This window comes from Alosa pseudoharengus, unplaced genomic scaffold (assembly GCF_046254945.1).
Source record: "Alosa pseudoharengus isolate Yale_2024_CS ecotype anadromous, Long Island Sound unplaced genomic scaffold, YU_APseudo_1.1 YU_APseudo_1.1_scf_1, whole genome shotgun sequence".
Lineage (NCBI taxonomy): Eukaryota > Metazoa > Chordata > Actinopteri > Clupeiformes > Clupeidae > Alosa > Alosa pseudoharengus.
In genome coordinates this window covers 58,908,102-58,932,475 of record NW_027468564.1, presented here as the reverse complement: position 1 = coordinate 58,932,475, position 24,374 = coordinate 58,908,102, and the positions used below count along the sequence as shown (strand labels likewise).

The 24,374-nt window shown below is 40.0% G+C and overlaps 1 protein-coding gene and 1 long non-coding RNA gene across 2 annotated transcripts; both read left to right on the top strand.

The window, feature by feature from the left end:
- The first annotated feature begins 6,454 nt into the window (after positions 1 to 6,454).
- pgap4 (post-GPI attachment to proteins GalNAc transferase 4) lies at positions 6,455 to 8,939 on the top strand. Its single transcript, XM_076295765.1, has 2 exons — positions 6,455 to 6,774; positions 7,074 to 8,939. Exon 2 carries the CDS (start codon positions 7,239 to 7,241, stop codon positions 8,430 to 8,432), a length of 1,194 nt encoding a protein of 397 aa, XP_076151880.1. The 5' UTR covers positions 6,455 to 6,774; positions 7,074 to 7,238; the 3' UTR covers positions 8,433 to 8,939.
- A 7,532-nt stretch (positions 8,940 to 16,471) lies between these two features.
- Positions 16,472 to 21,525, top strand: LOC143116585 (uncharacterized). The gene is made up of 3 exons (XR_012985871.1): positions 16,472 to 16,540; positions 16,663 to 16,771; positions 21,232 to 21,525. It is a non-coding gene; the product is annotated as an uncharacterized LOC143116585 (long non-coding RNA).
- Positions 21,526 to 24,374: the final 2,849 nt, after the last annotated feature.

Below are 24,374 nucleotides of genomic sequence, written 5' to 3'. Positions count from 1 at the left end.
AAATTTTCCTGAGCCATTTCCTGAGGGTCCTGAGATGGAATAGGCTGCAGACCAACCTGCTGATCTCCTTCTATTGAGCCACAATTGAGAGCATGCTGGTGCACGCTATCTCTGTGTGGTACGCTGGCTGTTCAATGGCCGATCTGAAGAAATTACAGAGGGTCACCAGAACTGCTGAGAAGGTGGTTGGCTGTCCACTCCCCTCCCTGGACTCCACCGCCAGCTCCAGGTGTCTCACCAGAGCCAGGGCGATCATAAAAGACAACCTTCATCCCAACCATCACTTGTTTAGCATGTTGCCCTCGGGGAAGAGGTTCAGATCCCTCAGAGGCAAAACAAACAGACTGAAGAACATCTTCCTTGGGCAGTCAGAACTCTAAATGCACCACACTACTGACACTGCTTCTTACAGTCATGCCACTTCAGCGTGCGACGCTTCTGTCGTGCCGCACTCCACTCTATTCTTAAGGGTGACGTCAAGCGACTTTAACACGCCCACAAAGCATTCTGGGAAGGCGGCGCTGCATTTGAAAAAATGTTGCTTGCTGGCCGATGCCCATATTTATGCATGAATCCGTTGAACGCGACGCGACTATCCAATGAAAGCACAAGGTTGTAGGTCCTTTGTTCTACCACAACGGTGCCTGTGAAACTTTGGTTCCGCTTACAAGACAAATTAATGTTTTAACGGTCTCTTCTACGACCACCTAGTAGTCCATAAAACAAACGAAACTAGGATTTGGAGAAATACATTGACTGTATGTGTTTCTGGTGTGGATTTGAGATTGCATTGAGTAGTTTAAATAAAACAAAATTTCGAAATGGCTTGCATAGTTTGTATAGGCTATTAAAGCTACAGTTGGCAAGTCTGCCAGATTGAGGGGACTTAGCCAACATTTTGAATGTTTACAACTCTCATGCCCCTCCCCCACTACCACCAAGCACCCTCTCATCGAGTTCGTGCTCGGCAGTGCGCACCAGACAGGGGGTCAGGATTTGAAGGGTTAGCTTCAGCCACTTAGCATGGCATTTGGCCGCCGACATTTTTGAAAACATGGCGTTACATGGTTGCAACTTCCGGCACCAGTTTTTACATGCTGATTGGTACATGACAGCTCATGCACGAATTTAGTCTTGGGCACGCGCGTCCGTGTTGGTTTGCATTTCTGGAAGACGACAAATAAAACAACTAACTACTTGGATTAAGCTACTGATACTTGACTTAATGCCTACATGGTTTAGGCTGTATTACCGGACTTTGTTAGCCTAGAAATCTAGACGCACCCTAGCGGCGGCAAATTAATTTGCTCAGCCTGTACGTCTAGTATCAAACCATAGGAATTTCTATTGGCTGACGCCGTGGACGTCATCCAATCACAGTGCTCTATTTTGTTAGAGAGTCTTAAGGCGGGCTTAAAAGGATGATGACATTCCTACGACGGTGAACAACAAGGAAGGTGGCTATGGCGAACGAAGAGCGGTTGTTTGAATCGGCGTTGGCGTCAACTTTGGAGGAGTTGGACTTGAGCAACACAATGCACTTAAGTCATTCCTTTCGAAGAAGGATGTATTTGCCGACCGGATACGGATATGGTCGTAGCGCTGGCCTATTGCATGCCTAGGCAGTTTGTTGTCATATTAGGCTATTATTTGCCATATATGCGGGGTGCCAATTACCTTAAAGTAACTGACTATGACCATACACTTTGGCAGATGCATAGCAATGACCTATATCCAATTATTAGCCTACTCATTGCGTTGTGTATGAAGAAGAACGCACAGGCTGTAGTTCTGTAGAACGCAACGTCTGGATCATATAACCTATGTCTCCCCAAGTGATTTAAAACAAAACAAATGTCAATTACTTATTTCGTTTGCTTTCTTGCAACATTGACATGATTAGGCTATGCACTTGATTTAAATGTTCAGGCTGCCAGTCGAGGCAAAAGCCAAATGTCCAACAACAGTTGCAGACTCTATGCCTGCTCGAACCACAATACCCGAGGGATGTGCGCTTCTATCGGAAGTTTAACTTGCGTTGGCTTCATTTCGTCTGCCTGCAAATGTAGCCTAGGCTTAACAAGCTGCAAATTCACACTGGGTGCAGCAAAAATCCCAGCTATCCACACGTTTCCTACATACCATGTCTACTTAATTAATAGTTATTTTCGTTGGATGGCCTATTGCGTAATAGGCCTACAACCTGTCCAAATATAGTATTTAGGGATCATTATTTGTGAAGCCTAAAGTGACACAATATTGATTTGCATCGTTTATTATCACATATGAACATCACATTTAATAACCTAGGACTTCAGAGACAGGGCAAACTTTACCACCATTCCCAAAATGTTATCCCAACCAATTAAATGAATTTGTGCTTATAACAAGGTGAAGCACGTTCCCGAACAACTTCTTTTCCTCTGAGGGAATGTCCGATCTTCATCAACGACATACCGTTGTACCTTACGTTGTCTCTGTCTGTAACGTGGAATCTAATAGGCTAATTCTAGCTGGTGCCGGAAACGAACACCCATGAAACGCCATTTTCGTAAAGATGGCTGCGGTCAATTTTATGCTTTTTTGGCTGAAGTAGCTAGCCTAGCATGGGCCATTGAAATGAATGGGCGCGGGACTTAGTCACTCTCTCCAGTTATATATAATACCTCTATGGCATCAGACTCCACCAGACTGTGATTAACAGTCAGATCTCACACAGCCCTGATCTGATTGGACCAGAACAACCGGGAGCTGTGGATTTTTGCAACACAAATAACAGGCTCTAGGTGGAGGTAGTGCGTTTTTTTTCTAAAACCGGCTGATTTATGTTGTTCTGTCGGAGCATAGTGTCGGTTTCAGTGAATATGATCAAAAAAATCTTGCCAACTGCAGCTTTAATATTTTCATATACTGTTAAATACATGCCTAAAATGGTGGTCTATTTATGATAAACACTTACAGTAAGACAAGTTAAAACAAACTGACTATGAGCTGCAAACTGACATTTTAAACGAAGCGCCCACGTCTGAACGAGGGGAGGCAGTGTGACACCACGCGTATGTCGTGTAGTAACAGTGGATCAGCACCGAGTGGAGTCCGGCACGACAGAAGCGTTGCACGCTGAAGTGGATCACCACCGTCGCCCCATCCAACTCCCCATTGAATTTTATCATCTGCTATACATGTAAGGAACGTGTTCACTTCGTCAACACTCCACGGCATGGACTTTTTATCTGCCATTGCAACACAACACAGACAGTAGGCCTAAGTTAGGCTAGGGCAGGCTATAATAATATTGCGCCGACAGCACTGACATGCGACACGCAACAATTAAAGACCGGAAGAACGTCTCTGTGTGTCGGCAGTGTCAGTAACGAGCAACCAGTAATTGTCACATTTTGGTACCACCTCGGCTCGCTTGGAACCTCAACGGAGGTAGTAGCCTACCAAAAATAGTGGGCCTACCTGGTACCAGTTTTTGCTATTGGAAAACCAAAAAAAGCAAGTAGAGTCGAGTTGAGTTGAGCTGATACCATGCAGTGGAAAAGAGCTGTCCCAGAAGGGCCATATAATTTACAAAAAAACATAATACAAAACATAATACAAAACTAAAAACAAATTGACATATCAGAAAATAAAATTGCACATTTACATTTCAACACACATTCATATTTCAAATACACACATGTTAAAGTAGTGGTAGAAGTAGGGGATTTCACACTGTGGCCAATCAACAACCAAGCCTATTTCTATTTCTATTTCCTGCCTTTTCAGCAGCCTCCAAGAACTGTTTTGCAGCTTCTTTCAGTGACAGTCCTCAAAAACCAAAATCTAACAGAAGTGTTGTGACCTATCTTCAATGGTCTTTGTGCTTGCCAGCCACGTTCTCTTACCTGTGCAATCAGTTCTGCATAGCCTACTTTGATGTCTTCCTTTCAAAGGTTTCCTCCATCACATCTTCAAAGGAAATAATTAATTCAATAGAGTAGCCTACAAGATGCACTTTCTGAATACAAAACAATATCTGGTCTCAAAGCAGTTACAACAATACACTGTGAAATTTGCAGTAGTTTTCCAACATCCACTAGGAGTTTCAAATCCTGCAAGATTCCAAGAGCCAATTAGAATGCAGGATTCAGTCAGACAATTTATTAAATCGTGCACACGTTTTACTAAATAGTGCGCACATTTTAGTAAATTGTGCTCTCTGTCAGAAAACATTTGCAACTTTGCAACGGTAGGCTACTGATTGTGACAGCCATAGTATTTCTATAGTAGTCTTATAGTAGCTACTTCTAGGCCTATGTCCCAAATTACTATAGACCCTTTGAAGAGAGTTCCATTATCAGCATCATAGTTGGCCCCACAAGGCTTCCTTTTTAACATTCCATATGTTATCTTAATGCAGAGGAAGTAGATTGGGAACCAAATAGAATGTTCAAGCATTGTTTTTGTTTTTATTGTTGAATAATAATAATAATAATAATCTTTATTTATGGTTATGGTTATGGTTATGGATTTTGCAGACGCCTTTGTCCAAAGCGACATATAAATACAAAACAACATAAATATATGTTATATTTATATAGCACTTTTCAAAACAAAGTTACAAAGTGCTGTACAATATCAACATAAATGAAAATGCAAATAAGACATAATAATATAACAATCAAATAATATATACTAATTCAATTAGAACTTAACATAAATTTGAAAAAGGAAAATAAACTTACACTGAAATAAAGCTTACTGAAATAAAACTTGACACTGAAATAAAACTTAGGATAATGAAATAAAACTTGACACTGAAAAAAAAATTACTGAAATAAAACTTGACACTAAAATAAAACTTAACACTGAAATAAAACTTAATAAACTTAACACAAAATGGAGTATATTACTTAAACAAAACTAAGGAAGGCTTGCTTGTAAAGATGAGTTTTAAGGAGGGATTTAAAAGAGCATACTGACTTGGCTGAACTGATTTCATCAGGCAGGTCATTCCAGAGCCTAGGTGCCCTGACACTAAATGCTCTCTCCCCTTTAGTTTTGAGATTGACCTTAGGAATAGTTAGGAAACCACTACCAGATTATCTTAAAGTACGCACAGGTGTATAAGGTACTAGGAGGTCAGATATGTAGTTGGGAGACAGGCCATGTAGAGCTTTAAAAGTAATCAGAAGAATCTTAAAATCTATTCTAAAGCTTACTGGGAGCCAGTGCAGTGAGGCTAAAACAGGAGTAATGTGATTACAGTACTTTGTCTTAGTAAGAAGCCGGGCAGCTGAATTCTGAACAGTTTGAAGTCTCTTTATAGATTTTTGGTTCAGACAAGAAAAAAGACTATTGCAGTAATCCAGGCGTGAAGAAATAAATGCATGTATAATGGTCTCAGTGTCTTTAAAAGTTAAGATGGAACTAATCTTGGAAATATTTCTGAGGTGATAGAAACAAGACTGTATGAGCTTTGTGATGTGACGTTCAAAGCTTAAATTACTGTCAAACCAGACACCAAGATTCTTTGCAACAGGTTTTACACAGTCTAAAAATTGAAAGGGACCTAAGGATGGTATTATTTGTTTCACTATGTGCTGGGATCCAATGATGAAGACTTTTTTGTCAGAATTCAACTGGAGGAAATTGTTTGACATCCAGTTGTTTATGTCACAAAGACATTCATTTAAGGAATTCAGCATACTAGGATCAGAGGAACTAATGGGCAGGTACAGCTGTGTATCATCAGCATAGAAGTGGAAGGAGACACAGTGTTTCTGGATAATGTGCCCAAGAGGAAGCGATTGGTCCTAAAACTGACCCTTGAGGTACCCCATACTTGACAGGAGAAAATGAAGATGTGTAACTGTTTGCAGAAACACAAAACTTCCTATTTGACAAGTAAGATGAAAACCATTGTAAGGCTGTACCAGAAATTCCCACCCAATGTTCCAGTCTATGCAGCAGTATGCTTAGATTAATAGTGGCTGCGCTAAGATCAAGAAGTACAAGGGTTGAAAGGGTCTATAGTAGTCTATTCCTATAACATTCCTATAAGATTACTATAATATTTTGTCCCAAAATACTATAAGATTCCTAGGCTACTTTTTCCTAATCAGATGGTGGCACTTCTTGTTGGTTTCCTGTAGTAGCCTATAGCGTTTTTTTTCTAATTCCGAATATTGGGGGGGGGGGGGGGGGGGCATTTTGGTCACATCTGAATATTGAGGGGGACACGTCCCCCAATAGCTCTGAGACGTAAGCTACCCTAGCGGCAGCAGAAACATACTTATTTTCTTTTCTTTATCATTTTCCTTGTAGATTGTAGGTTTTGTCTCATTTCCTTGAAACATAGGCTGCTTTACCTTTAGTTTACACAGAACTAGTATAATGGTCGTTCTCATTTTATCGTAGTATTACGGCTTATTTGACATTACCGTAAACACGCGCTGTTGGCCACCTCCTACACCAGAAGTTATGGAAAGATCACACATTTCAGTTATGGTTTAGCAGGAAGATGTTTGTTTATCTGCGGTCCTAAGGCGTCGAAGCTCGTACTCGTTCAAGACCAAGCGTGCTTTAACACTACAGTGTCGATTACGCCAAGAGATATCTTAGTTAACTTTAAACTTTGTCGATTCTTGACTAAAGGCATTATGATATGTCAAGAGTAATGTTCAGTTCGATAAAGTGCTAACAGGGCTAACTTACATCTGAAGACATTAGACGTAGCCTATGCAACCGGGACACTATTGCCAGACGATACGGAGTCAGAGATAAGTAAGTTCACATCGCCTTATGGTAACTTAGATGATATCTTACACCTAATCAACGTCTGTAAATCAAGCTAACATCACGTAGCCATTAGCTTGGGAGCTTTCGAATTAACGTTAGAACTGCATGTTTCAGATGTAACGTTAACGTTAGTAAGGCAACTTCATGTGAAAGGAGGTTTACTGGTGAGATAGCAGGCAAATGGAATCAAATAGCTTAGCCTACTTGGGGTTAACGTAATGTTGACGATACTTAATGTAAGACATCGTTCTAATGGCACTCTGTTCTTTCTTTCTTTTTTAAAGGTGGCGGAAGTTTCTCAATAAACAGCTTGTTGAAAACCTGAAATGCTGGAGAGAGCACTTCCTGGACAAAAAAAAAAAACCTAGCACAGTAGGCTATTGTTACAAGTAGCCTAACTGATAACTTGTGAGAGGGAATTCCATGCCCTGGAATGGAATTGTGCACAAATGCTGCGATGGAGAGTTATTATCGCCCGACATGTGAGGTGGTCGAGCCCAGTGATTCAAGGCCTATTCCTGTGTATTCTGACATTTGGTGTAGTTCTACCTTTGTGTTGTCATCGTTTAATGTACTCTTACTACTTTCTGAAGTTCATGTACTTGGACTCCATGAGTGAGGAGGCTCTTAAGGACAGCTACAATAAAGGCCAAGAAGCACTACATTTCTGGCAGGAGATGACCTCATCAACAAAAGCTTCAGCTCTTACCCCAACATCTGCTCCAGAGTTTCCAGAATTTTTAGTAACTGTAGTCACAGCAAAACGCAGAGAGGGCCAGGACTACCATTATCTCCTGCAAGTGATGCAGCGGCTATTGTCTCTGCTTGGGGATTGTGGGGAAAGGCCCTGTGCTGAGGTGCTAGTATGTGATGTGGAAACTGGTCCATTGTTAAATGAGGATGCCACACTGTTAGAAAAACAGTTCCTGGTGGTGAGGCGCTCAGCAGAGCAATCAAAGAGAAGGGGTAGACTAAACACTTTTGAAAAAGAGAAACAGGACTATGTGTACTGCCTACGCAAAGGCTGGGAGTTGAGGAGACCAAAAAATGTACTAATCTTAGAGGATGATTCACTGCCAAGACCTGATTTCTTTTCTGTAATCCAAGATTTGCTCTCACGGTCCTTTACGCGTAACACTCTCTATGTGAAGCTGTACCATCCTGAGCGCCTGCAGAGGTACTGGAACCCAGAGCCTTACCGCATTTTCGAGTGGGTGGGCTTGGGACTTGTAGGGGCATCTGCTTTCTTCTTTATGTTCTCGTACTGCTCTCGCATTTTACTGTCCTTCTCAGTTTCCCATTTCCTCTTTTTCACTGTGTATGTCATGGTTGCTGTGGAGCTGGTTGGCAGGCACTACCTGTTGGAGATGCGGCGTCTCTCCCCACAACTCTATGCGGTTTCTCCTGCAACAGAGTGCTGCACACCTGCCATGCTTTACCCAGGAAATGCCTCTGCACGGGTGGCTGACTACCTGGACCAAGTGACCTGTTCCAAAGGAAATGCTAAAGACACTGTGTTGTATAAGATTGCCAGAAGTACTCAAGGGGAGAGAGCACACAGTGTAGAGCCTAATCTGATCTCTCATATTGGGGCATACTCTTCGGTCAGGAGCAACCCTTTGCGTCCCAAGCTGCTGCCATAGATGCATAGGAAGTGGTGGGAAAAAAGTTTTGTATTTGATTGAATTCTTGGTTGGCCAAATGATTTGTAAGTCTGAATAGCATGTATGTCCAACTGTTGATATAACCTAAGTTGGTCAAATGTCAGGCTTGGGAGGCTGTAATTGGTTTGTAATAGTTAAGCCTTAAGAAATATGTGTATCATATTGGTTGTGGATATTTATCTATATTGATTTTATTGATTTCGAGTTTTTAACTTGAGTTCTATCTGCTCATCATAACATTAACTGTGAAATGTTGATTCACAGCAGATGATTGGACAAATAAACATAGGCCTATGATGATTGTTATAGCCTAAACATGTGTGTTTATTTTTAATACTGAAATAATTAACAAAACATACATTTTATTTTACTATGTTATAGCGTATTTTGCATGAATGAGCCTTAAGTAGCCTAAACATGTATTTATCAAGCTTTGTTTTTTCCCCTCCAGAAAATAAAGTATCTAACACTGTCCTCAAAATGAAAGGCGCAATGTCTATTGATTAACCACATGAATTCCAATACAAATTTCAAGTTTTTGCCTGAAATTGCACTGTGCCTATTTACGAGGGCATTGTTCCCACCTCTTTTGGGGCCTACCATAGACTGTATATCTATGGGGCCTACCATAAAATGTTTGATCTATATAGAAAGCTGAGAACCTAGTTTTCGTAAGAAACAGTCAAAATAACTGATGTACTGACACAGAGTTACAGAGGTTAGAATATATTTTTTTTCTTTCTGCTGGATTACAAGCATCTCTGAACTGACCACATTTCAGCCCTCTAGGTCACTTGATATTACTTACAAACAGGCTTGGAATTTCACCATTCTGGGGACAAGGTCACTTGGCCTTCAGTTGGGCATATTTGGTGGGGGGCACAAAGGCCACATGTCAGGGCATCAAGGCCAAAGTTAACTATACAGTAGTAGGCTATAAAAATGATCAAAGTTGCATTTAGCCTATTCACTGCAGTAGATCTGCATCACTGTATGAAACATTACAAAAACATGAAACATGACATATTACATAGAACTGTAAATCATCTGATCATCTAATATTTAAAGATATCTAGGCTATATATAACATTTGTTTTATATTTGGCCTGTTATGAAATCATGTATTGAACAATTTAAGCACAGCTCAGCTTTAAGAAACTAAATAGCCTAGATGCATGCTTAGCATTTTGTGATCATTAAGGCTACTTTCACAAACTCTTAGTCAGCTGTCCTATGATTTACCAATATCTAGGCGATATTTGTAACATTTATTTTGTATTTGGCCAGGGGCGTCACTAGACCTTATTCACTGGGGCACGTGCCTTAGTAAAAGTCTCCAGTGCCCCAGTAAAATTCTAACGCTGCTCTCGCTGGAAACGTCATTCATGAGTGAGCGCATCTCCGTGGCTTTAGTCATGACTCGAGCCTGTCACTTACCAGCCAATAAAAAAAACAAGGACAAAGAAAGGGGCCATACTAGCCAATCAGGAAATAGCACCTCTGTAGTTGGGTAAGATTGAACGCAAGAACCAATGAAAATCGTTCACATGATTCTTCCGAGTATTTCGTCCTGGAGCTCGTCATATTACTTTGAGCACAGAGTAAGTCGTCCCGTTTTAATGTTACAACAAATTCACAACTTGTTTGACAGAAAAAATGACAAGTTGATTGCTGTTAGAGAATGTTGCCCACATAATTAGCATCTGTTTTTCAATGCTTAGCGTCGTAGCCTAAATTTAGCAACAGTTTACCAGCTTGTGCTTTCTCCCTCACACACACACTCACACCATGTGTAGGCTGCATGCACACACATGCGGACAATTAATAATGATTTATAGTCCTGTAAAAGTAGCCTATACTGTTTGTGAAGCTGTCCTACTGTAAAACTAAACATAGCCTTCTGATAAACTATTCAGAGATGGACATCAGACAATTCTTCCTGAACAGAGGCAGAGGGAAAGGAACAGTGAGGAGAGATGAGGAGGACGAGGGAGGTATGATAATTGCCCACCTTAAAGGTAACATTTATACTGGTAATAGCCAGTGCTGTGATTTGATCAATGGTTTAATGGCAAACTTAAATAAGTTTGCTGCATTTGTAAATGTAGCCTATAATAATCTATTTTATTATTAGATTATTAGGCTACATTTGCAAATTATCACCAAAAGTCAGTATGAAGGCTTTAGTAGGCTATTTAAGCTAGTAGGCTATTTAAGCTAACTGCAGTATTGCCAGGATGACTACAGGACCCTTGCCTGGGAGGGAAGTATATCTCAATTTTGACTAAAAATAAGCTTCCCTTGTGTAGGAAAGCCTATTAAATTGAGTATACAGTAGGCCTACTTATGCCTATGTGTTTGGATGTTGCTGCAGTGGCTGCTACAACAATTGAGGGAGAGAGTGCTGGAGAAGGAGGAGGAGAAGAAGGTCAAAAAGAAGAGAGGGGAGAAAGAGCACAGGCTGGGCAGTCCAGTACCAGGCAGGAGGAGGAGGAGAGAGACAGGCAAGAAATGGATGAGGACATGATGGGGGCTAGACGTAAAAGCCATTTATTTCATATCGCGCGCACATTTAAATGTTTTTTTTTTATGTATTGGGAGTTGGGGGCCTGTGCCCCAGCAAAGCTCTAGGTCTAGAATCGCCCCTGTATTTGGCCCGTTATGAAATCATGTGGAACAATTTAAACACATTGTAAAACGTAAAGCAAATTTGGAGACATCCATGCATGTCGAAATTTACTGCAAATTCAAAACTAGATTACTCTGGAACGGCTAACTGTACAGGGGACTGCTTTACACTTTTGTGTTCGGTAAGGTCTGCTGTTTATTCTGATATAGGCCTATGGTTTGTCATGTATTAAAAGAAGGGTTCGTGAAGTATTCCACCGAGATGAATGGTTAGGGAGATCATTGGACGCAAAACCTTCAGTAGAATGTATGATTAAATTGAATTATACACTCTAAAAACAGATTGGTTAAAAAAACGACTAATATCGTTGGTTAAGCATATATTAGTTAATTTAACAAACATATTGGTAATTATTAAACCAATACATTAGTTATTCATTAACCAACATCATTAGTTAAGCAAATATTGGTTAATTTAACTAAGACATAGGCTATCCATTAACCAATCTCATTTGTTCATGGATTTTTTTTCTCAACAACCAATTAAATTGGTCAGCACTCACTTTAAGAAAATGAAATAACTAATATTATTGTTTAACCAGCTATCTGTTAATTTAACCAAGAGTTATCGGTTTACATTGAATGTACCATATCCAGGGTTTCCGTGGGGTCTTTGAAGTCATTTAAAATATAAAATAGGCCTAGCCTATATTTGTGAAGCTTCAGGAGTTTTGTCTACACTTTACCTTTGTTAGGCTATATTGAAATTATTACAGAATTTTCTTGATTAGGGTAATGCCCCCTCTGTGAAAGTATAGGCCTATAGGTCCTGTGTACATGGCTGCCATTTCTGCATAGCAGGTTAAAGTGGATGATTTGACTGTTGATTCACATAGACTTATACATAGTTTTCTTAAAGGCGCTCAATGCCTTCAGCCCTTCCCCAGGGGGACCCTGCAGTTTGGACTGTGTCGTGCTCCCATCAAGCCCTTGACTGAAGCGGAGTGGTTCACAAACCAAATAGGCCTAGCCTATATTAAATAGCCTATATTAATTTAGGTCTTAAATGCACCAGTGCGGTGCATTTTGTGTGGACCATGCCACTTGCTTGAATTGTGTCTTCTATTTGAGGGGAAGTGAACTTTTTTTCATGTGAAGTTGCAGCCTGTATAGGCTAGTCCTAAAAAAGTGTAGGCTATACCCTACCCAGCGGGCTCCTTGATGTCAATTTGATGTCAAGAATTAGTCAAGGCTTTGACCACCATGTTGAGCATAATTTCATACTATTTTAGCTTTACAAGCTGGCTTGCTTGTGATTGTAAAGAGGTCCAACAGGGACATGTAGCCTAGTCACTATAAAACTTGGGTCAATATGATTAATGTTAAATCAGTCAAATTGATCTGAAATTGACGTCACACCATAATATGAGAATCATAATAATCACAATAGTAGTAATAATAGCCCACTAGGCTAATGTTACTATTGTTTGTACACTTCTATCAATCTGTTTAGTAGCCATTTCAATGTAACAGTCTAAAATGGCAACAGTTAATCATTTTCACATAGGCTACGATTGTTTTTAACGTTCTTGATAAGCACGCGCACACAGTAATTCCCATCCCCCACCTCTGATTGACATTTCAACTCCAGCCACCAGTGACTTCAACCGTCACTTTTCTGTCATGCAGCTGACTACATGTGTAAGCTGTACAAACTCTGCCTGTCCTTATCATTCAAGGTAAGAATTACAGTACTTTTTATGTCAATTGAAAACGGGAATTTATTAGAAATATAGCTTTTATTGTTTTCATAATGGAATGTTAACCAAATATGTTAGAATTAGCTAGCAATTAGCTAGCGAGCTAACATCGCTAACGTTAGCGATGTTAGCTGTAAATGTTAGCTTTTCCAGTAACTAACTTCACCATTATGTGGAATATCTGGAATGATAGTTAATATCATATCTAGCAATAATTCTGTCTGAGATGTCGTTATGAATGTAGAGTTTTAGTTTGAATGAAATATCTGGCACAAGTAGGTTAGCTCTAGCTAACTTAGCTAGCTGCTACATTTAAAGTGTCTGTTACCATGAAGGCTAACATTACAGACACCATACACAGATGAAAGTTGTTAACGTTACCTTGCTAACTTGGGGTGTGTGTGTGTGTGTGTGTGTGTGTGTGTGTGTGTGTGTGGGGTGGGGGGGTGGGGGGGGGTACTTGCTCTGAGGCATGTGTTTATTTAACATGCATGTGAGTGTAGTAGTGCTTCAGTGATGGTCTTTTCATGTTCTGTGTGTTTTTCCATTTATTAATCTTAGTCTCCTTCTGTTCCCTCTGTTTACAGACTGTGTGTTATGAGGACTGCTTCCCTGAGAATGCTGAGTGCATTCTGGAATATTCCAAATGTGTGCCACCTCCATACGGACGCCGCAAGAGAGTTCACTCATCAGGTAGAGACACACACACACATACACGTAGAATCGCATTAGGGCTGTAACGATATGCGATTTGAAACCGAAATCGCGATACTCATATCCACAAACTTGTGTCGTGGTGTGAAAAGGCAGAACCGCGACAAACCCTTTCTAGTGTTTCACACAGCGCTTTGCAGCTTATAAGCAACACACATCTCCCGCTTTACTTACCGGTAGCCTACCTTGTCCAAAAATACATAAATAAATAATAATTTCGCACCGCTCATTACTTTTATTGTAGACTATGCTTGCAACTTCCCCCTCTCCTTGCCCCGCTCTCTCTCAATGGACACGCGCGACTCAGCCTGCACAATCCTGAAAGCATGGATGCATACTGTAAAGACTAACTGACAACTAGGTAATTACTATTAAATTTATGCTCTGCTTAGCATCATTATGCTACACATATTTGTTTGAAACTCTTGCATTCAAGTTGACTGAGCATCCCAATACCAATGTTTCCCAAAAGTGCCTGTCCCAAGGAGAACAAGTATTACCTTGAAACTTAAACACACATGGGGAAACTGAACAGTCCAATCAGTAGACTATGATAAGCTAGCCAACTATGCTACTTTGTTTACAATATTTCCAGGCTTCAACCAGACAGCTGAATTAAAGAGGTAGAGTTGTAATAGAAATAGTAGGCCTAGGCTATAGGCTAATCTGCATAAAGTGTACTGTCATAAACAAATTTAGACAAATTTAGTATTCTCGCTTTTTATATCAGGATACATTTACAGATATCAGGATATATATATACAGATATGTTATATTATAGTATATTATATTATAATCCTCTGGTGTTCCAAGGTAGGCTATTGCACCCCCCCTTCAAAAAAAATAAAAGTCGATCGAACTGTGGGTCAAAAATCGTAATGCAAACCGAATCGTGTGGTTGGTGTATCGTTACAGCCCTAAATCGCATATAACATTATAATATTTGAGGATGTATTTGTGTCTGTAACTGTGTTTAGTTTATCCCCTGTTTATGTGTCTGTTGCTATGTGTGCTCCATCAACTGTCTAGGTCAAAGTTGGTCTGTCCTGATGGCACTACCTACTACTTGATGATGTCTAGTAGCCATCGCTGCTGCCTTCAACGCGGTGTAAGTGTTTGTGTTTTGAATATATTTTTTTTCCATGGTGAGGGCTATGGGGTATGTTATTGTGCATGCTCTAATTTGTTTGACATATGTGCTATGTAATGCATTAAAGGTTGTATCAGCGATTTCAGGCCCAAAAAAGGCCCAAACATAAATTATCACATTCATCTAATCTTTCCTAATGATCCGCTAGCTGTCTGCCCCATAAGCAGGCCGTCAAAAAAACCGCGTCTCTGTAGGCAGCCTAGGCTCTGAGATCTGTACACAAAAACAATTGCTCAAAGTCAAAGTCAAAGTCAAAGTCAGCTTTATTGTCAATTTCTTCACATGTTCCAGACATACAAAGAGATCGAAATTACGTTTCTCACTATCCCACGGTGGAGACAAGACATATTTTACCAATTTTAAGTCCACAGACAAACATAACATTCAAGTAAACAAAAAAGTAAGTAAATAAGTAAATAAGAGGGCACATATAATGAAAAAATAAGAGCAGCAAAATTTGGTTGAAATTGTGCATAGACAGTCAATAAAATAAAATACTAGTGCAAAGTCAGGCCAATAAGAGGCTGAGGTAGTTCTGTTTGACCTAAGTAAGAAATAAAGTGGCATAGTGGTGCAAGTTATGTAAGAGCAGCAGAAGTGTTGTGTTTTCAGGACAACAGCAACAAGTTGCAAAGTGTACAAGTGTGCAAGTGGAGTGGTGCAGGCGGCCATTGTGGGTCCAATGTCCAGGATGTTATGTAGCTGAGGGTGGAGGGGGGAGAGGAGGGAGAGAGTTCAGCATCCTAACAGCTTGGTGTATGAAGCTGTTGGTGAGTCTGGTAGTGCGGGAGCGCAGGCTTCTGTACCTCTTCCCAGAGGGCAGTAGATCAAACAGATTGTGAGCGGGGTGACTTGCATCACTCACAATTTTGGTCGCCTTGCGGGTGAGGTGGGTGGTGTAAATGTCCTTCAGGGAGGGGAGTGAAGCACCAATAATCCTTCCAGCTGTGTTCACTATGCGCTGCAGGGCTTTCCTGTTGTATTCAGTGCAGCTTCCGCCCCACACAGCGATACAGCTGGAGAGGATGCTCTCAATGGTGCCTCGGTAGAATGTGGTCATGATGGCTGGTGGAGCACTTGCTCGCCTGAGTTTCCGCAGGAAGTACAGGCGGCGCTGATCTCTCTTCACCAGTGATGCTGTGTTGGTGGTCCAGGAGAGGTCTTCACTGATGTGCACCCCCAGGAATTTGGTGCTGCTCGCTCTCTCCACCACAGCACCGTCGATGGTCAGTGGCAGGTGTTGGGTGTGACCTCTCCGGAAGTCAACAACAATCTCTTTGGTCTTGCTGACGTTCAGCAGGAGGTTGTTGTCCCTGCACCACGTGGTCAGATGGTCGACCTCCAACCTGTATTGAGTCTCGTCGCCCTTGGTGATGAGACCCACCAGAGTTGTGTCGTCAGCAAATTTCACTATGTGATTGCTACCAACAAGGGTTGGCAAACTCTCAGGCAAAATAAAGTATTTCAACCAATAACCGACAAGATGCGCGTTTAGGAGAGTTTTAATTGAAAGGGAGTGAGGGGGAGGGAGTAGCGAGCTAGCTATCGCTGATACAACCTTTAATACAGAAACTAATCATGATTATTGCAGCTACTTAAAATGGTCTTGAATTTTGCAATTTAGTCACGTTTACCATTGTGTTGGTGGTAATGTGAGCAGTGAATATCTGCCAAACTGATCATAATCATTATTTCAAAAATTGTACAGCAACTCAATTTATTGTACAGCATGCATAATTTGGTTTAATCCTATCTTTTATTGACAGAGTCCTCACAAATAAACTGATATCAAGAATTAACATAGATGGTGATGGTGGCAAGTGTGCCTTCAGAAGGTATTTATAATTTATTTTTGTACACCAGATTGACTTACCTTTCCTTTTTTTTTAATGCTATGATTTTTATCTTAATCAACAATAACCAGATGTATGACAAATGGTGTTTTATTTTTTTTTAGGTGCCACCCAGCAGTCCCAGCCTGCTTTTGCAAGTCCGATGGGGGATGATCTATGTTAAGGTCCTGTAAGCAAGAAGGCAAGTGCTGCTGCAGGCAATGTTGCGATAAGGTATGATATCACACAGACATACTACTGCTCAGAAGTGTAGGGTCACTGTGAAATGTGACCCTGCAAGGCAAAACCAGTCGTTTTGGTAAAATTTACAAAATTAAGTTAATGTGCTCACATGAACGGCCATTGACTAAGCTTTCCAACGATATGTATATCAAGGGTATGGCAAAAAGTATCGCTAACATAACCGCATCCAAAGTTGGCATGGTTCTCCTGTCACAATACGCCAGAAGAAGAGAAAATCACCTTTTTAAGTAAATTGTCACGTGCGATAGTGTGAGGACACAGCAATTATTAGCCTTACGGTAGCGTGACTTTGAAGCGGATGACTGACTATGTCCAGTTTTATCAACCGAGTGAGTGTCTTTTTCTGCCCCCTAGTCAGTGTTGGGAGTAATGCGTTACAAAAGTAATGTAATTACTGTAATATATTGCTGTTTGCGGTAACGCGGTAATGTAAGGCATTACAAAAAAAAAATTGGGTAATATTTACTCGGTACAAACTTCAGTAACGCGCGTTACAATGCAGTTTAACCCAAAATTAAGCGCTTGTTTTGTTTTGATACATATTCGCAAACACCACGCGAGAACAACAGAGGAGAAAAAATCCGCGCAAAATAGTAGAACGTTATCTCCTGATACTGGTTGAATATGACTGTGGCTGCAGCAGACTCGCAGGCGGACTCTATTTGCGGGATGGACATAAGCCTACGCTCATTATTTTCAGCTTGTCAGAGACAAGGCTATGAAGAACATAATAGTTAGTGCACTTTGTGTGCGAAACCGAAAGATCTCTCAGCTCGCGAAATAGCACAAGTACATTAATGAAACATCTAAAGTAGTGCCACGCTAATCTTTTTGATTCTTGATAAAACACAAACTATGCTGTTGTGCATGTCAGCTTTGTGCTGTGAACTTAAATTGAAGAGAATAAAGGGATAGAAATGCAGAAAAAGATTGTGTAGCCTGGCAGATCTCCCACCACGCACATCACACACTTTGCGTTGGGCACCAAAGGACAGAGGGGGCACCCAAATGTAACCAATGAATAGTAGCTTTACTGCAAACTGCGTTTCACTCTTCATCAATAACGTTTACAATGTCAAAATGCACTAACACGATGTTACATGCAAGTTTAATACCTTTTGGGTTCTCAATCACCACGTAGTACTAGAATTAGTGGGTCTTCAATCATTCGTTTTCCAAGCATTTAGGCTACATGAAGCACATGATATGCTGAGTCGACTGAAACGCTAGATAGCTAGGTGGATACCAGGCTCATAATTTACTTGTATTCGCAAAACGAAATGTGAAGCAACATGTCATTGCATACTTCCATTTCCAAAGCAATGAAGGTTGCTTAAAACAACTTAACATTGTGCATATTATTGTTAATATTGTGCTATCAATGTAACTCAAACAAATAAGGCTTGTAAACAAGAGCTGGCAAAAGGGCATTATGACAACGTAAAGATCAATGCTCTTAAAGTGACAGTGCACCATTTATAAGTAAAACAGCATATCTTCAGAAATTAATGTTTAAAAATACACAGTAATGGTCTGTAAATAATAGGCCTTTTATTTTACTTTAGGTGTTTGAGTTATCATTTAAATGTCACTCACTCAAAGCCACTCACTTAGGGCACCGAAATGGCCAGCAGGCCACCATCTTGACATGTCTTTATTAAAGGAACCGTATGTAAAAATTGTATTTCAATGAATCATAAAATTGCCCTGATATGTCACTAGACATTACGAAATCATGTTCATTTCAAATACTTATATCACTGACAACAGTAGTCTGGCCAGGATATATATTGTCATTTAAAAAGTGAAGTTGCAGCCCTCAACTGATGTTGATGTTGTCATGTTGTGTTTTGGCCTAATGCGCCACCCTCCACCTATCTACTAATCACAAAGTCAGTAGTGTTTCGTCATCCGGTTGCCAACTCTGCCAGTCAGAGGGGAGGGGAAGGGGATACACCGCTCTACAGTAATTTGAAAGTGATTTGGCCACAATCTTACATACGGTTTTGGCCACAATCTTACATACAGTTCCTTTAAGCTTTGATTTACAATATTGTAGGCTCTCTATTGATTTTAATGAGTAGGCCTAGGCCTTAAAGTTACAGTATTTCTATCACAATTTACCAGACTTTAACCTTTTGTCAGTTTTTAACATTCTGACTATGATTGTTCCTTGTATTGCATTATGAGCACTGCGCCTATTGCATTCTACTGTTGCCTTAAGCCTAGCTCAGTCATTATGCTATACCACATCTCCCTCCATTGGAAGAGCAAGCTGCATTGAGCGTAATAAACTGCATTTAGAATGGCAAATCCATATTTCTAGATATTTTGGTGAAAGTAACTTAAAAGTAATGCAATAGTAGTGTAATGCCTTACAATTCAGAGACAGTAATATTATAATGTAACAAATTACTTTGAAATGACAGTAATAAGTAATGCATAGTACATTACGATTTTGAAGTAACTTGCCCAACACTGCCCCTAGTTAATACCTGGGACGGTCATACGGTGTCACTATAGAATAGAATTAATGTATTTTGGGGGAAGTAAGGGGAGAAGAAGTTCTGTGTACACAGATTGTGTAGGCTATAGGCCCACTTTTAAAATGTGCTACGTTAATGGAAAACTTTTCCTGGTCCGTAAAATGACGCCAGGATATTTCTAAAAGTTTGTGCTTTTGACCGTTAGTGCCCTGAAAGGCAAGTCTTTCACATTCATATTCGGTTACATCTGCCAAGAACGATAGAGAGCTGATACATTGAGTAACGAGTAGCCTAATGAGTAAATTTTAGCTCTACTGTAAAACCTTATAGCGGTGTGAACAAATGGAATGGCTGCTAACTGTGTTGAATCTTCACCTAAATAAAGTCAGGGTTTAACAGTCAAAACGTATGTTTATCCGTGAAATTTGTTCACAATATGAAAGTGTAGACTGTATACTGTCAAATTAAGCTAAAACGTGAAATTCAACATTTTAACCCGTACGTTTGTTTGTCGTGGATTTTCTCAAAATAGCAATGTGCGCAAAGTGACTGGTTTCGCCTTGCAGGGTCACATATAAAGTTTGGGGTACACTTAGAAATGTCCGGTGCTTTTCTTTTGATGAAGAGGATATTTGTGACCCGGCAAGGCGAAACCAGTCGTCTTGCGCACATTGCTATTTTGAGAAAATCCACGATAAACAGACGTACGGGTTAAAATGTTGAATTTTTCACATAATTCGACAGTATACAGTCTACACTTTCATATTGTTAACAAATTTCACGGATGAACATACATTTACTGTTAAACCCTGACTTTATTTAGGTGAAGATTCAACACATTAGCTTATTCTCTTTGTCCACGCCGCTATAAGGTTTTACGGTATAGCTAAAATTTACTCATTACTCATTACTCAATGTGTAAGCTCTCTCCATCATTCTTGGCAGATGTAACCGAATATGAATGTGAAAGACTTGCCCTTCAGGGCACGAACGGTCAAACTTTTAGAAATATCCTGGCGTCATTTTACATGAATTATATTATATAGTGACACCTTATGACCGTCTCAGGTATTAACTAGGGGGCAGAAAAAGACACTCACTCGGTTGATGAAACTGCACATAGTCAGTCATCCGCTTCAAAGTCACGCTACCGTAAGGCTAATACTAGCTGTGCCCTCACACTATCGCACGTGACAATTTACTTAAAAAGGTGATTTTCTCCTCTTCTGGCGTATCGTGACAGGAGAACCACGCCATCTTTGGATGCGGTTATCTTAGTGATACTTTTTGCAATACCATCGATATACATATCGTTGGAAAGCTTAGTTTATGATTGTTCATGTAAGCACAATAACTTAATTTTGTAAATTTTACTAAAGCGACTGGTTTCCCCTTGCAGGGTCACATATTCGTGGTGTGTATATAGTGCACATCTGCATTACTTCTAACTATCGCACCTGACTTCTAAGCTGCTAGTGTGGGGTTGCTTTTATTTGTCACACAAGCTGAGTAGTTTGCATTAAAGGTGCTCTAAGCGATTTTGGGTAACGTCACTTCTGTTGACATTCAAAGGAAACAGAGAGCTAGCTCACCCCTCGCTCCCCCTCCCTCCAATGCAACTGAAACTCTCCTGAACGTGCATCTCATCCGTGGTTGGCTGGAACAATATGTTATGTTTTATGGTCCAGGCTGGACCAGGCTGTTTTTGTTGGCCGTGTTTGGAGCCTGGGCTGTCCAGAGACCGTGCTTTTTTTACAGTGTATTCAGGGGACAGGTAGCTAGTGGATGGTCAGGTGATATTTGTTTTATGTGACAAAAAATGTTTTCGCTTATAAACATCGCTTAGAGCACCTTAATTATATTCATGGACACGGTCAATTGTAATATATGCTTACTTTCTTTCATATTCATGTTTTGTTTTTTTGTTTTTTTCTGTCGCTCCAGCCTGCAACAGATATAGCCGGCCTTCTAAAATCCAAGAATGAGGAATGCCCGAAACAAGGAACAACTCGGCAGTGTATGTGACCGTGTTTACCTGTGTGTGTATGTGAGGGTATACGTGTGAGTATGTATGTGTGTGGGAGTGTATGAGTGGTGGGTGTGTGTGTGTGTACAACTTGTGCTCTGATTGTGCACCAATTTGCTCATGGTTATGTGTTAGCCTGTACACTTTTTGTTTTGTTTTAGGTGGGTGAATATTTATATACAGTATGTATGGGTGTGTGCTGTAATGTATGTGTTTGTGTGTAAATCCATTGAGTTCATATCAGATGAGAGCAACACCATGCCAGTTTGATCATGGTTATGCGTTTAAATGTATGTGACTACACCTGTATGTATGCTTATGTATATTAGCCTGTATGCTTTTTGTTTCGTTTTAGGTGGGTGAATATGTGTATGGGTGGGTTGTTATGTTGCTGGTTGTCTTTAAACAGTAAACTTGTTTAAAATACCTTAAGTCATTGGTTATTTGTCAAGAAACTATTTAGTTATCAGTTAGTTGGTTAATACAGCATAGTTATATTGGTTAATTTTTCAACTGAGAAAAATTGGTTAAAAATGTAACCAATCTGCTTGACTAATATGTTAGTCGGACACATATTACACGATCTAATGGTTAAAACAACCTAGTTAGATTGGTTAATTTGTCAACTAATGAAAATTGGTTGAAAATTTAACCAATCTACTTGACTAATATGTTAGTCGGACACATATTACACAATCTAATGGTTAAAACAACCTAGTTAGATTGGTTAATTTGTCAACTAATGAAAATTGGTTGAAAATGTAACCAATCTACTTGACTAATATGTTAGTCGGACACATATTACACGATCTAATGGTTAAAACAACCTAGTTAGATTGGTTAATTTGTCAACTAATGAAAATTGGTTGAAAATGTAACCAATCTACTTGACTAATATGTTAGTCGGACACATATTACACGATCTAATGGTTAAAACAACCTAGTTAGATTGGTTAATTTGTCAACTAATGAAAATTGGTTAACATTTAACTAAGTCAGATTTGTCAATTTGACTAATAGTTAGTCGGACACTTAATACACAATCTCATTGGTTAGTGCAACCTAGTGAGATAGGTTAATTTGTCAACTGACGAAAATTGGTTAAAAACTTAACTAAAGTCCAATTTGTCAATCTAACTAATTTGTTATTCGGACACATATTACACGATGACATTGGTTAAAATTGATTGATTTCATGGTTAATCCAACTAATCTGTTTTTAGAGTGTATTATTTACTTTTCTCGCGAACCGTTCAACACAGCAATTATCGGCTAACTTCGTTTAAAAGCTGAGAAAAAGCTCTTTCATGTGATACTTGTGATGTCTGTGTGATGAATAGGCTACTATACGTGACTCGCGAGTAGTTCAACTGAGAAGAATGGGTGAATTTGGACGCACTTTCTTTCTTGCGCTGTCACTTTCTCCACTGCGTAAAATATTAAATTAATTTGCGCTGTGAATGCTAAGGACTCGTTTTCCGACTGATTGTTTTTTTTGCAACACAGCTTAATTTAGCTTGAAAGTTAACCTGCTACAGAGCAAGTTCTGTGGCATAAATTCCCATGGTTACCAAGCTGGGATTCACGTTAAAGGGGTGGTTCAGGATTTTGGACATAAGACCTCATTTCCAAGTAAGCAAGTGTGATATTTATCAGTGGAGACCGTTTTCAACACGTTTCATCCAGTCCTTCTAATTGCAGAGTTCGCAGGTGCTAGGCTAGCGCAAGTCAACGGTATGTGCTAGCCTGCCACTAAAGACAGTCTTACCCACTCTAAACTACACCTGAGGCAAATTCCAGACAATCGATGTAAATGTCTGTGTTGATAGAATAGTGTAAGAAATACAACTACCCTTGCATCGCGTTGCAATAGTTATACTTTGGTCCCTGAAGTTGTTAGTAGTCATTTTGCAACTCAGCGGCGGACTGCTATTACCAAGGCTACTACTAGGTATCCCCATTGAAGTGCGCTTTATTGTTTACTTTTCGGCGCAGTACTACTAACCGGAGAAGTATAATTCCGCCGCTGCTAAGAAACTAGTCCATCAAAATGTAATGCGATCGTTGAAATGCAAGGATAGAATAACGTTAGAAATAACACTATCAATGCAGACATTTACATCGATAGTCTGGCGTTATAATTTGTTTGCCTCGGGTGTACTTTGGAGTGGGTAAGACTGTTTTTAGTGGCAGGCTAGCACATACCGTTGACTTGCGCTAGCCTAGCACCTGCGAACTCTGCAATTAGAAGGACTGAATGAAACGTGTTGAAAACGGTCTCCACTGATAAATATCACACTTGCTTACTTGGAAATGAGGTCCTATGTCCAAAATCCTGAACCACCCCTTTAACCTCATTGGAACGGATTTCTCACTAAAATTAGCGAGACTTATCGAAGCAGGCTTGGCCTTTAGCGAGGTTGATGGAATACCCCCCTGCTCCGTAGCAGGTTATCTCCAGTAGGAGTTAAGTCTTATAGAGACGAATGACCCATTAGACCAGCCTCAGACGAGTCCAGGAAGTGACGTCAATTCCAGAAATAAGTACATAATTTACTTTACTCTTTATGGAGAATACAGTGGGGAAAAACATGTTTTCTTTTACAGTTCATGGAAAAAATAGTCACATTAGGTAGAATCTTTTTATTATTATTCGTAATTCACATGTATTTATTAAATAATCGATCGCGACTGACTGTCCACGTGATCTGCCAGTCAGCTGGGAGGAGCTCGTGACTCATGCATAGGGACTCACGGCAGATATTGCGCGAAATGTTGGTTTATTACAGTGCATGAAAATGCACTGTACTGTTCTTCCTAGGCAACTTCTTCTTCTTATTACAGTGCATGAAAATGCACTGTACTGTTCTTCCTAGGCAACTTCTTCTTATTATTATTACAGTGCATGAAAATGCACTGTACTGTTCTTCCTAGGCAACTTCTTCTTCTTATTATTATTATTATTCCGCTTACCACTTTTTCTAGACGCAATTTCTCTTGAACAGTTTAACTTAGAAACTTCATTCAAACTTTGTAACGTAGGTCTTCAAACAGATCGGGT

Coding starts and splice junctions, on each gene's coding strand:
- pgap4 (XM_076295765.1), top strand. CDS start 7,239: ATGCTGCGATGGAGAGTTATTATCGCCCGACATGTGAGGTGGTCGAGC.